At 40.9% G+C, this 13,880-nt stretch overlaps 1 protein-coding gene across 19 annotated transcripts in view; it reads left to right on the forward strand.

The window, feature by feature from the left end:
- Window positions 1-13,880, forward strand: part of MAST4 (microtubule associated serine/threonine kinase family member 4) — a 556,148-nt gene that overhangs the window by 333,869 nt on the left and 208,399 nt on the right. The window contains exon 1 of one of the 19 annotated variants that reach the window (XM_053223480.1): window positions 8,270-10,190. The exons of 17 other annotated variants lie outside the window; for them this stretch is intronic. In XM_053223480.1, the coding sequence (XP_053079455.1) occupies window positions 10,144-10,190 (47 nt within the window). In that variant the 5' untranslated portion in view covers window positions 8,270-10,143. Of the gene's footprint in view, window positions 1-8,269; window positions 10,191-13,880 lie in introns of those variants that run through there. One more of the 19 variants, XM_053223499.1, reaches the window with a different exon arrangement.

The raw sequence follows: 13,880 nt of genomic DNA on the forward strand, positions 1-13,880 counted from the left end.
CATATATTTAAGCAGTTAACGAAAATGGAAAATATTGAGGGTAGGGCAATTTTCCATACCGCTGATGATCCATCCAAGCAGGAGATAATCATGGTGCTGCTGAGTATGGAAATAGAAAAACTTTTTTTGTCAGTTACCTCCTCCGGGAAGTGCTTTATAGTTTGTGAAGCTTTTTCCCAAGTCCTGTGTAATTTAACTTAATATTTCTGTGTGTTGTCCACTTTTGACGGAGTTTTTTAATGAGTACCTCCAGCTTACCTTTTGGGTTATGTGTCTAACATGTATCTAACCTGATGCAATCTGTTTCCTAAAATGCCATTGAAATCAGATTTTGGTGTGAATCAAATTTGTTGAGTATATTACCTAGAAAAATGTTCCTGGAATCATTTGGTCAAATAACTCAATGTCTGTACTTTATGTTCTGGAAAAGGATGGTGCACTGTAATAAAATGAAGTAGTGGGAGTCAGAAAATCTGATTTACAATCCTGCCTCAGTCACTTAGTAAATGCGTAATGTGAGGCAAGTAATTATTTTGGTCTCAGGTAGCTCTGTAAAATTTACCCCTGTACCTAAGGATGTTGTATTTTCTGCATATTTTCCCCTGGATTTGTCATTTTATTCCATTTTCTATTTTTTTCTGGTTCTGATTTAATTTTTTTTTTTTTTACTTGGCTTCATTTGTTACTTTATTAAATGGCTATTTAGTAGTGTATGTGTGCCTTCTTATGTATTGCCTCAAATCCTGTGTGGAATGCAGCAGGGTATAAATAACTTTCTAAAAAGAGGGAGTATGTTTGAAAAGTGTGTGAGAAAGCTGTAAAACCTCTAAAATAGATTTTTTGCTTTTATGAAAGATGCAGCTTGAGACTTGTAGGAATCCCCATATTCACAAGTTTGAGGGATTTTCACAAACTGTGCATATCCATGTAACCAGCACTCAGGTCAAGAAACAGAACATGATTTGTACCTCAGAAGCCCCTTTCTTTATTTAAAAAAAATTTCTTTAATGTTTATTTATTTTTGAGAGAGACAGAGACAGAGTGCGAGTGGGTTGGGGCAGAGAGAGAGGGAGACACAGAAGCAGAAGCAGGCTCTGAGCTGTCAGCACAGAGCCCGACGCGGGGCTCGAACTCACGAGCTGTGAGATCATGACCTGAGCCGAAGTCGGACGCTCAACCAACTGAGCCACCCAGGCACCCCTGAAGACCCTTTCTTTAAAAAAAAAAAAAAAAAGTTGATTTATTTTGAGAGAGAGTGAGAGAGCAAGTGGGAATGGGGGCAGAGAGAGAGATAGAATCCCAAGCAGGCTCCATGCTGTCAGTGCAGAGCCAGATGTAGGGTTCACACTCACGAACTGTGAGATCATGACCTGAGTCGAAATCAAGAGCCAGATGCTTAAACGACTAAGCCACCCAAGCATCCCTCAGTACCTTTTATGTCTTAAGGTAACTTGAGCAAACTGTGTAGATGACAGTGATAAACTGTAAGAAAGGGTCTTATTTTGCGGGAAAGGAAGAACAGGAGAGGGCAGGAGAGAGAAAAGGGACAGGGAGTGGAAGATGCTTCTGTCCTGATCTTCAGTCATTGTGCCCCTCTGAGACACGATCCTCTCCTAAGTCACCTTGCTTCACTAATATCACACCCATAGGAGGCTTTGAATCTCTTGTCTTCAGTGAATGAACACATGCAGACACCTTCATTTTACTCTCTGAAGTTGCTCTGTGAAGTGATGGAGAATCCTTAGACGCCATTTGGCTGCATCTCGCAAAGGCCTGCTTGAAAAGTTAATTCCACTTCTTAAAGATAGCCATAACATTGAAACCTGACTCTTCATCTCCTTGGCACGCAGAACATAAAACTGGTTCCTCCTTAAACTTTTATTCTATCCTTCCCCCGCTTCACCGAAGAATATTATTCCTAAGAACCAAACTTACCAGTGATTCATCTCTGCATCCCCTATAATGCCATGGTTTTTATAAACGCTTAATAAAAATGTGTTCCATTTCTGCCTATCAGACATAGGACCTTCTTCGTGGCCATTAAATGACCTAGCCTTGACCCAGCTTTAGAGGCTTTGCACTTGCTCTTCTCCCTGCCTGTGGTGCTGTGTTGAAACTCTTCATCCTTTTCATTCTCCCTTTGAATTTTTTTTTTACATTTATTTATTTTTGAGAGGCAGAGTGAGACAAAGTGAGAGTGAGGGGAGAGGCAGAGAGAGGGGGAGACACAGGATTGGAAGCAGGCTCCAGGCTCTGAGCTGTCAGCACAGAGCCCAACATGGGGCTTGAACCCACAGACTATGAGATCATGACCTGAGCCGAAGTCCGACGCTCAGCTGACTGAGCCGCATTTTTCATTCTCCCTTTGAAGCTCCTGCATCACTATGATTTCCCCACCCTGACCTGAAGGCACTATCTACTTCCAGAGTCACTGACCGTCCTGTCACCTATGATGGCACCTGCACAGCACCTGTCCTTATCAGAAACAATCTTATTTATGTGCTTACTTTGTTTACCCAACTTAAGAGGATTCCACAGGTGGGTTTCTGTCTTACCTGCTCCTGTGTCTGGTATGCTTACAACACCGACTGCTGAGTGAAATGCGTGAAATGAATGATAGCAGAAATGAGAGAGTGAAATTGTTCATAACGTGATTTTTACTGGATTATGTGAGTGATAAAAGAAGATGACACAGGGGCACCTTGATGGCTCAGTCGGTTAAGCATCCCACTTGGGCTCAGGTCATCATCTTGTGGTTCATGAGTTCAAGCCCCTCATCGGGCTCTCTGCTGTCAGCACAGAGCCTGCTTTGGATTCTCTGTCCCCGTCTCTCTCTGCCCCTCCTCTATTCACACACTCTCTCTCTCTCTCTCTCAAAAATGAACATTAAAAAAAAAAATACACATGCACCTTTTCTGAAAGTTCTCCTCAACCATGCACAGCTTTTAGAATGTGTAAATAATTGAACATATATAGAAAAAGACGCTCTGGCCTCAGGATTATGTCCACCTTGCTTTGCAAAATTCCCTATCTAGGTTTCTGGTCGGGTGTGGCCTGGAGACACTGTTAATTAGGTTTCTGTGACTTACAGATACTTCTGGGGCTCTAGCTATAAAAAGTCTTTCCCCCTGAAAACAGGACAGAACCATATACATATGCTTACATTGGTAATATTGCTGAGAGAAGAAATAGGGAATAAAAAATGAAACAATAATACAGCATTTTTTTTCCTTAGGCGAAGTGTAATGAAATCAGAACCAAAATGTTTAAAACTGGTTGATGCTGTGCGTCCTGCAGAAATTGGCCCTTAACTTTATAGCAGAGTTTCTAGAGCTGCACTATTGATTTGTGGTTGGTTAATTCTGGATTGTGAGGGCTATATGTGCATTGTACGATGTTTAGCAACAACCTTGGCCTCTGCACACAAGACGCCAGTAGCTGCGACCCCCTTCTCTCCAGTTGTTACAACCAAATATGTCTCCAGACATTTCCATCTCTGGTTGGGAACCACTGTTGTAGAGTTTACGTAGAAGGACCTAGCCTTAAGCCATGTCAGTGCGTTTGTGCAAAATCTAGACTTCCACCATTAAGGAGACAGTGGTGTTCCCTCCCTGTAACTGTAGAAAGCTGCTTAGCTTCAGCCTTGTGCATATGTCTTCTCAGTTATACCAGTAAGATTTAGAACAGTGTCCTCCTCACCTCCCACCACCACATTGCACGAGACTCTAGTGTTACTGTAGGTTCCTCCTGTGTGAGCGTGTGTGCGCAGCTAGTCCTGGGTCTCTGCCTTCCAGCCGGCAGGGGCCTTTCTGGGTCTGTATGTAGTAGCTGAACACATCCTGATTCTCCAGGTTCTTGGATGCCGCTCTCTGAGCTGCAGACACAGTTCAGTTATCTAATACTGTGGAGAGCTATAGTTATAAGAGAAGGGAGGGCGAGTGTCCTCAGTCGGTAGTTTCACCAATATAGGGAGGGTCGTTCATTCATCTTTCAGCAGATTTTTTTTCTTTTTTTTAAAAAAAATTCCTTTAACATCTGTTTATTATTGAGAGACAGAGACAGAGCATGAGCAGGGGAGGGGCAGAGAGAGGGGCAGACACAGAATGCGAAGCAGACCCCAGGCTCTGAGCTGTCAGCACAGAACCCGACGTGTGTCCCGAACCCACAAACCGCAAGACCATGGCCTGAACCGAAGTCACACGCCCAACCGACTGAGCCACCCAGGCGCCCCCTCCTTTTTTTTTTTTTTTTTTTTATTGATGTATAATTAACTTGCAGTATGATATTAGTTTCAGATGTATAGTATACTGATTAACCAATTCGGTACATTATGCACTGTCAAGATAAGTGTGCTCTTAATCCCCTTATCTGTTTTACCCACCCCCACCCCCACCTCCTCTTTGGCAGTCACCAGTTCTCTGTGTTTAAGATTCTCGTTTTTTTGTTTTTCTCTTAGTTGTTTGTTCATTTATTTCTTAAATTCCCCATGTGAGTGAAATCATATAGTATTTGTCTTTCTCTTATCTCACGTATCCTCTAGGCCAATCCATATTGTTGAAAATGGCAAAATCTCATTCTTCTTGTGGCTTAGTAATATTCCACTGTGTGTGCATATGTACACACATAAATACGAGACCTGAAATCGTAAAACTCCCAGAAGAAAACGGAGGCAGTAATTTCTTTGACCTTGGCCTTGGCAGCACTTTTCTAGATATATCTCCTCAGGCCAGGGCAACAAAAGCAAAGTTAAACAATTGCAATTATACCAAAATTATACCATCAACAAAATGAAAAGGCTGTGTATGTATATGTGTATATATGTACATATACGTGTGTATAACACATATTTACACAGTGCATCCTCTTTATCAGTGTACTGATGGACGCTTAGATTGCTTCTATACCATAGCTATTAGAAATAATGCTACACTAAACAAAAGGGCATGTATGTCTTTTTGAAGTGGTGTTTTCATTTTCTTTCGATAAATAGCCATTAGTGGAATTATTGGATCCTATAGTAATTCTGTTTTCAGTTTTTTAGGAAAACCTCCATGCTGTTTTTCACAGTCATTGGACCCACTTGCATTCCTACCAGCTGGGCGTGAGGGTTCCTTTTTTTCCACATCCTTGCCAACACTTATTCTTGTGTTTTTTATTTTCGCTATCCTGGCAGGTGTGAGGTGATAATCCCATTGTGGTTTTGATTGGTATCTTCCTCATGATGTTCAGCACCTTTCCAGGTGTCTGTTGGCCATCTCTATGTCTTCTTTGGAAAAATATCTATTGAGGTCCTCTGCCTACTTTTAAACGGATTATTTGTTGCATGAGTTGTATGAGTTCTTTCACCTTATGGGAGAGGTCATTTGCAAGTATCTTCTCCCATCGGTAGGTTGCCTTTTCATTTTGCTGATGGTTTCTTTCACTGTCCAGAAGCTCCTTACTTTGGTACAATCGCAATTGTTTAATTTTGCTTTTGTTGCCCTGGCCAGAGGAGATATATCTAGAAAAGTGTTGCCAAGGCCAACGTCAAAGAAATTACTACCTACGTTTTCTTCTGGGAGTTTTACGGTTTCAGGTCTCATAGTTAGGTCTTTAATTTTGAATTTATTTTTGTGTATGGAGGTAGAAAGTGGTCCAGTTTCATTCTTTTGCATGGAGCTGTCCAGTTTTCCCAGCGCCATTTGTTGAAGGGACTGCCTTTTCCCTGTTGTATATTCTTGCCCCTTTTGTCTTAGATTAATTGACCATATAAGTATGGGTTGATTTCCTAGCTCTCTGTTCTTTTCCATTAATCTATGTGTCTGTTTTGGGGCCAGTACCATACTGTTTTAGTTACTATAGCTTTGTAGTGTAGTTTGAAATTTTAGCAGATATTTATTGAATATTTGTATGGACTGCTGTTGACACTGGAGTTGCAACACACCTTCTTGGAGCCCACATTTTTATAGGGGAGAGACAATAAATGAATATAAAAATATGTCCAGTGATAGATGTTGAGGAGAAAAATATATCAGGATGAGAAGGAAACAGTAGATGGGGCGGGGGAGGGCGGTGGTGGGTCTTGGAATTTAAAAAGCCTCCTCGGGGGGGTTGTAAAAGACATTCAGGAGTAGGATATTTGGACATGTCAGGGAAAAAGAGTTGGAGGCAGAAGGAGCAGTAAACGCAGAGGCCATGAGATAGAAATGGGTTTGGTGTACAGGAAGGACAGTGAGAAACAAAGGAGTTGCAGGGAAGGAGGCCAGGGAGGGTGGGTGTGGGTATGCCCTGTGAAACTTTGTAGGCATGGTAAGAACGCTTCAATGTTTTTAACAAACAAAATTTCAGACATGTACTGCAGAGAACGGTATACTGAACCCTTCACATACCCATTATCCAGGTTTAATAAATGTTAATATTAGATTACTGTGTATCTAATAAATAGTAATATTAGATACAACATGGTATATTACTCTCCATCCCCGGATTATTTTGAAGCGGAGCATAGACACTTTATTTTACCTGTGAATATTTTTATATGTATCTCTAAAAGTTAGGAAGCTAAAAGTGATCCTGATTCCAGTATTATTCTTTTTAAAAATTGTTTTAAGTTTGTTTATTTATTTTGAGAGAGCGAGCGAGCAGGGGAGGGACGGACAGAGAGAATCCCAAGCAGGCTGAGGGGCTCAGACTCACAAACCATGAGATCATGAACTGAATCCACACCCAAGAGTTGGATGCTTAACTGACTGAGCCACCCAGGTGCCACCCTCTGATATTATTCTTAAAATAATATTACCGCATATCCAGTCAGTGTGTGTGTCTGTTACACTGAGTATTTCCAGGTATTTGATTATGTGTTTGTTTGATGTCAGGACACACAAGTTCATATGTTGCAATTCATTGATTTGTCTCTTTAGTCTGGTTTAACTCCTCTGTCTCCTTCACTCCCCTCATTGAGCATTTTGGTTTAAGATACCAGGTCCTGTGTTGTGGTTTTTGCTTTTCCCAGGCTAGCTGTTTTGCTGATCACTTCTCTTTGTCCCTACATATACTGTAAATTGATGCTTTGATGTAGTGGCTTGATTATATCCGGGTCGTGTGGCTTTTTTAGTAAGACTGCTTCGCCTATGTTGCACTAAGAGGCATAGAACAACCACTTGCCTCTATGATGCTATAGTCACATCATGATCATTACCACAATCCACTGACTTATTAGGGTTTGAGAAATGATGATACTCTAATTGTAGCACTCCTTCTTTATTTACCAGTTGGAATATTTATATGAAGAATCATTTTTTCATCTGTGAGGTGCAGTTCATAGGGAAATCAAGATAAGTGGTTGATTTTTCCCTTTTCCAGCTTTCCGAATTAATGGGGTAGTTCCCTAGCATCTTCTAAAAGGGGCCCAGGCTGGCTGGTTCCTTCCTCCCTCCTTCCCACCTTCCTCCCTTGAACTCATGGCCCTTAAACACTGGGTATGTTCTAATATGTTGCCATTGTCACAACTATTGATGCTTGGTTTTTTGAGGTTTGGGCCATGTTTGCTAGGTTTTTAGCTTTTACACAGAATGAGATTGAAACTCTTGGAGGGTTTTCAACACGGGAGTGATATTCTGGAAAAGATCACTCTAGAATCTGTGTAGCCAACAAAGTGTAGAGAATGTCAAGGAGGAAGTGGAGAGATCAGTCACAAGGAAATTATAATGATCCAACCTGGATAGGACCCTTGGATCAGCATGGTTCAGGGGGGGAAGAATGGTAAGAGTCAGGATATTTTACCTTGCAGGGAAACTTATTTGGCAAGGACAGGAGGATAGGGAGTTTGGGTTTGGATATTTTAAATTAAGGGTATTAAACGGAAATTCAAGTGAAAATATTTTGTGGTACATTGGTAATATGGAACTGAAATTCAGTTAAGACCTGTGTAGAGAAGTCTGTTGAATAAAATTCTAATGTGTCTCCTAAGATGAGGTACTTTAAGAGATTAAAAAATTTAGAGAATTTAGCTTTTTGGGAGGCAGAGTGGAACCAACCAGCCTGCCTGCCTGCCTGCCTGCCTGCCTTCCTTCCTTCCTTCCTTCCTTCCTTCCTTCCTTCCCTCCTTCTTCCTTCCCTTCCTCCTTCCTTCCTTCCCTCCTTCCTTCCTTTCCCCTTCCTTCCTTCCCTCCTTCTTCCTTCCCTTCCTCCTTCCTTCCTTCCCTCCTTCCTTCCTTTCCCCTTCCTTCCTTCCTTCCTTCCTTCCTTCCTTCCTTCCTTCCTTCCTCCTTTCCTTCCTCCTTCCTTCCTTCCCTCCTTCCTTCCCTCCTTCCTTCCTTTCCCCTTCCTTCCTTCCTTCCTTCCTTCCTTCCTTCCTTCCTTCCTCTCTCATAACCTGGCTTGTGCCATACTTCCTTTCCGCTCTCCCTGATTTTCCTGAGTAGACTTGATCCCCCCTTCTTTGTGTTCTATTATATCTTTATTGTTTCTTATTGTTATGCTTTTCATATTAATTTAAATGACTTATTTACATTCTGTCTGGCTGCCAATGATCATGAGCCATTGACCGTAATCCCAGCATGGATTTGTTGCCTCTGAAAGGTAGGATTGGTTAGTTTTCTGTGAGCCCCCACAGAAAGAGAACTTGTCACCTAGTTAACAAACACCCTAGACCATGTTGGTAGGTTAGGGGTTAGAGAAGGGTTCCAGGAATATCTTATGAACCTTCTCTGGCCCACATGTACCTTTGTAGAATTAGAAACAGGTGACCCTCTAGAGGGGTACAAAGCTGAGAGTAACTTAGTGAAAATGCAAAAAAAAAAAAAAATGGGGTAGAAGCTGCCCAGAGCCATGCAGCAGGCTTGGCAAAGTAGGAAGCAGGCTGGACTTCAGCCTTCACTTACTTTTTTGCCCAGCACCTTTGTGCAGCCTTGAACACCTTGCACATGGCCTCCCTGCCAGTGAAGGCCTTTGGGATAGGGAGTAAATACCCTGGAATCTAACCCTAGTACTGCCCCTAGTTGTATGTTGTTTTCTTCCTCTGTGTGAGGATGGAATTTGACTTCATAGACTTTGAAATGTAACCGCTTGAGCACAGTCGTTTGATCACAGATTTGCGGTGTGCCTGTGGGCTAGCAGCAGTGTTTGAATATTCTTGCTAAAATAAAACTTCATTTGATCAAGTACTTCTAGGCAGACCACTGGTTACTGAATTTTAAAACACTTTAAAATACACCAGAAGAAATGAGTCAGCTATGTTCTTCCTGCGCCACAATGCAAGTACACTTAGTCCCAACTTATGGATAGAACGAAACATTGTGTTGCTGGAATAAATACGAGATGAAACTTTCAGGCTTCCAAAACATACGTTCTCCCTTTGCTTCCTTAATCGTATCTGATTGCTTTTGTCAAGTGTAGTAGCGCTGTGAGGTTCCTAACAATCAGTTTTCAAAAATAGAAATACAAGCTCCTATCTCTTGCATTTCCACTTGGTATTTCCCATTGTAGGGTTTTGCCTGTTCACACAAGGCTTTGCCTCACACCAGAGTTCAACATCCCCCAAATTAACACAGTTAGTTTATTCCTCTTTCTGATGATTGCCTTATATAGAAAAAAATCTAATTGTTTTCATTCGGCACCATTCTCCCATGTCTTTCTTGTGGCACATGAGTGATTCTGTTAACTCCACCAAGGAAAGAGTAAGCAGAACTTCCTCAGGGTGTCCGGATTCTCTCTGAGCGCGTCCCTGGGAGATGGGGAATGGTTGAGGTTTGCCGAGATAAACTCTTTCACAAGTACGATTCTGCTGCTTTATTGTTTTGTTCCAGTCCGCAGGATGAAAGGACTTTTCATCTCACCGAGGTGAAAACTGGGTCTGTGAGTGGAGCGACTTTGTTTAAAAAAAAAAAAAAATCAGAAACCAATTACTTGATATGCAGAGCTGAAAGCCTCATTCCCTTAACGAAATCAGTGCTGTGTGCACTGCCGTTAACCTGAGGAAGGCGGCTGACATCTCTTGATTACGGCTAGAGGTGGAAGGACCCAAACTTGCAGGATCCCCCTCCCCCCAGAGAGATTCTTAGTCCATTCCTTTATAGAGGTTCGTTTTGGCTCTCTGTCATCGCCGGGACGCTGGCAGGGAATGTGTGCATTGGTTACAATACAGTGTGGTAACATATAACAACCATGAAAGCCCAGCGGGAAAGGCTACAGATTCCGGGGCTGACCTTGGAGTAAGTATTGTCTGTCTTTAATATTTTAATGCTTTCTGCATGGCACTCGCTTTCCTGCGCCCAATAGCTCTTTAGCATTTGTTTGTACTGACAGCCTCAGAGCACTGCAGTGTGAGGTGAAGGAACGTGTCTTAAATGCATGGCATTTGTTTTCAGCTCATGTGGAAACCCAGACCCTGCATTTTGCACTGCAGTCAGAAGAGAAGAGGGTTTTTTGTTGTTGTTGTTGTTTTTTGTGTTTTTTTTTTTTTTTTTTTGCATATTTAAAGTTACTAAACCTCAGTGCTGGAAACATCTTAACAGCTCATTGTGAAAGAATGTATCAGCAGGCCTTGGTGTAGCTGTCTTTTTTCTCCTCTCTTACTGTTTGTTTATCCCCACGCTGCCTTTTTCTAAAGAAAGGCCTCTGTCTGCATTGAATAATAGAAGACATTACAATGGATTAGACTACAAGAGAAGGGTTATTTGTAACATTCATTAGATGTGATCCATGTTTTATTTGTGCAACAGAATATTAATGAACTGTAGTGCATTTTGAATCCTCTCTGCACTGTCTCCAGCCACCGCATGCAGTGTTTACCTAGTTGAGATATATGTTTGCTTAGCTGTTTTTATTTTTTTTTAACCCATTAACTCATCCGACTGCCTTCTAATCTGATGTAGCCACATGAAAATGCCCACATCTAATTTGTGGCGCAGAAGTTAAACATCTGTGATGCAGGAAGCGTCAGCAAATTTTTATTTTAAATCTCTTAGTCAAAGATGCAGAAGTCTGTGCTTGGCACACTTACCATAATAAACAGTAAAATAGAAATGTGGTAGAAAAATAGAAATAGCCCTTTATTCTAACTCGTAATAAAGGTAGAAAATTGCGTGTCAGTTGAGATTCATACAATCCAAATCATTTTATACTCGATTACTTCCAGGAAGAGCCTGCAGGAAGAGTACTGTGCCCCGTTCTGAGTACTAATTATTCTTCTTGAATTCTGGAGATGCGTCATACGAGGGAACTGACTTCATAATTAAATAATTAATAAAAAACATGGCATATCTCAAGTGATGTGAATACTTTTCTAATCAATTCTCGCACTAAAATTTGACGCTGATTTTATACTAACAAGTACTCACTTAGAAAAAGTTAGAGGGCTCTTAACAGCCTTCTTGCTAGCTGTGGCATTTTTCATAATGGACATCCAAGTGGTATTTACCTATTGCCCTGACACCTGTCCCCATCTCCACCTCCACCGTGGCATTCAGCCCTCACTGTCCATATGCAATATCTCAGTGGCATGCACTCCTTCTTCCACTTACCCCTCCTCTCTCTAGCGTTCTGGAAGTGCACAGCTCTCTCAGATGCCTATGCTTCTGTGTTCAAGACCCAGGAGCACTAACCCCCGATTCTGGTTGTGCCACTTCCTTGTTGCTGTCTTTTGGACTTAGTATGTATCATTTCACATTATGCCTTTTTCTTTCATTTTTAGCATGTTTCCATTTTAGAAGGAGACATTTGAAAGTAACTTCTCAATATACAAATTCAGTTGTATCAAATGTTCTGCCCGTAATTTGAGAGTCTGAGGTATGCCACAAATTTTATGACTTTGTCAATGATGACACAGTGCATATGGGTCAGCCAAACACAGGGGGTTCCCTGGATTTTGTTTTGGCTCAGGCCACACCCCCTGGGCCTAGCTTCTAAATGTTACTGTGCATTTAAAATCGATTGCTTCTCCCCCTAAGGAGCTTGACATAATAGAAAGAGGGATCACTCTTAAATGTCATTGGAGTGTTAGCATAACACTTTGAGCATTTCGCTTACCTTGAAATGTAAAGTCGGTCTTAGGCAGACATAGTTAATTTTGCATTCATTCACGGAGAAAGGTAATTCTATAGTCTTGGGGTAAATTCATTTTCTAACCACTGCATGGAAATGTTATATTGGGAAATCTTATCACTCATTTTATTAAAAGCAGATTTAATGTTTATTGTTTTAATTATCCGGGGACCTTATAATACACCACATATGTGGCATAGTTTTTGAATGTTCTCCCATGAGACTGTACTGTTTTTCTTTCAGGAGGGTGTATTCTGTAGGCCTTGCAGCGATCACTCTTACAGTAGCATATTTTATATTCTGTAGACAGAACTCGATTTCCCATCTGACTTACCAATAACACACCATGAAGCACTTTCTGATTCCCCTTTTAAAAATTGAAATTTCTGGATGTGAGACATCAAAACATATGTATTTCAGATATTAATGAGTCATTAATTTATTCAGAAATCTCTGATATTTAGATAGCAGATGTGTGGCCTTACAGTTTCTGAGAAAGTAAGTCGCTTTTTTCTTTCTTTTTCTCAATTTAAGTATAGAAATTGGAGTAAGTACAGAAATAGTTGGTAACACGTATGATACCTGTGTCAGCTTGGAGACACAGAGTGGGTTCCATGCCTGTGCATGTCTATTTTCGGAGCACAAGGGACAGATAAGACTGTACTTAGGTTAAATCACGTCTGTGTCAGTAGACATTCCTGAGAGCTTTCCAATGAGCTGCTAAGTTAGAGTACAGCATGTTTAAGAGCAGTGGCTTTTGAACATGCTCTGACTGTATAAGGAAATCAATTTCTTAGTTTCTTAACTACTGCCACCAAACCAGAGAATGGCTTTAAAAGATAAAAACAAAAAACAAAAAAACAACTTTGTTGAAACATTTTATTAAATAAGTGGGAGCATTTTGAGCAGTAATTCTGTGTTTCAGTTTAAGACGAATACAGCCAAGTCTCAATTATCCATATGATGGGAAACAAGGATGGAACTGAAAATGTGATAAACCCAAGTCTGATTTTAGCCACGGTTGTCATTTCTCTGTTCAGTAAAGGGGACAACCAGCTTGAATCATCCAGTGTACTGTTCCATTCCAAGACCCCTTCTCTGAGATAGGAAAACATGGTGTGGTGTAGTCATGGCCAGTACAGGGGCAGGAGAATGTTCTTTAAGAAACTCATTGCACCATAGTGTGCGTTTGTCTGCTCACTTGAGCCAAAGAGTTGGTACCAGAGTGCCTAGCTGATTCTAATTTTGATTTGATGATGTAAAAATAATTGGAAATAATTGGATATTAGCTTCATACTTTGATCCACGGGTCAAATTTTTATAAGTAAGATATGTGACAAATGTTAAGTTTTGTGTCTTCCCTAAAACAAGAGAGAGATGAGTCCAAAAGGAAAAACAATTCAAGGAAACATAGGCTCTCCACTCGGATGAATATTTGAGAGCTGGCTGGTCATTGTGCTTGGTTGTTTGGATAGGTTGGTGGGGGTGGGGACCGTAATGGTCTTTTGACAGATGAAATTGAAAAAAAACCTCTCAAGAAAGTACAATAATTTATAGGTATATGTAAGAAATTTTGAAGTTCTCTATTACAAACGTAAGTGTAAGAACACTTTTTGCCTTTGCCCCTGGGGATTACAGAAAATGTTGTTGGGCGTTTTTCACTGCTAAGTGCTTAAAAACATATCTTCCTATTTGGAAATGTTTGCTGCTCTGCCTTTTAAAAACCACTGTATTTAACTTGAATTCTATTGTCTGGTAACTACTTCCCTCTAGTTCTACAGTTTTACAATTGATTGTTGGTCAGAAATAGAATATACTGAGTGAGTAAAGCAGGGCCAAGTTTTCCCAGCAAACACCAC

The sequence above is a fragment of the Acinonyx jubatus genome, chromosome A1 (genome assembly GCF_027475565.1).
Source record: "Acinonyx jubatus isolate Ajub_Pintada_27869175 chromosome A1, VMU_Ajub_asm_v1.0, whole genome shotgun sequence".
NCBI lineage: Eukaryota > Metazoa > Chordata > Mammalia > Carnivora > Felidae > Acinonyx > Acinonyx jubatus.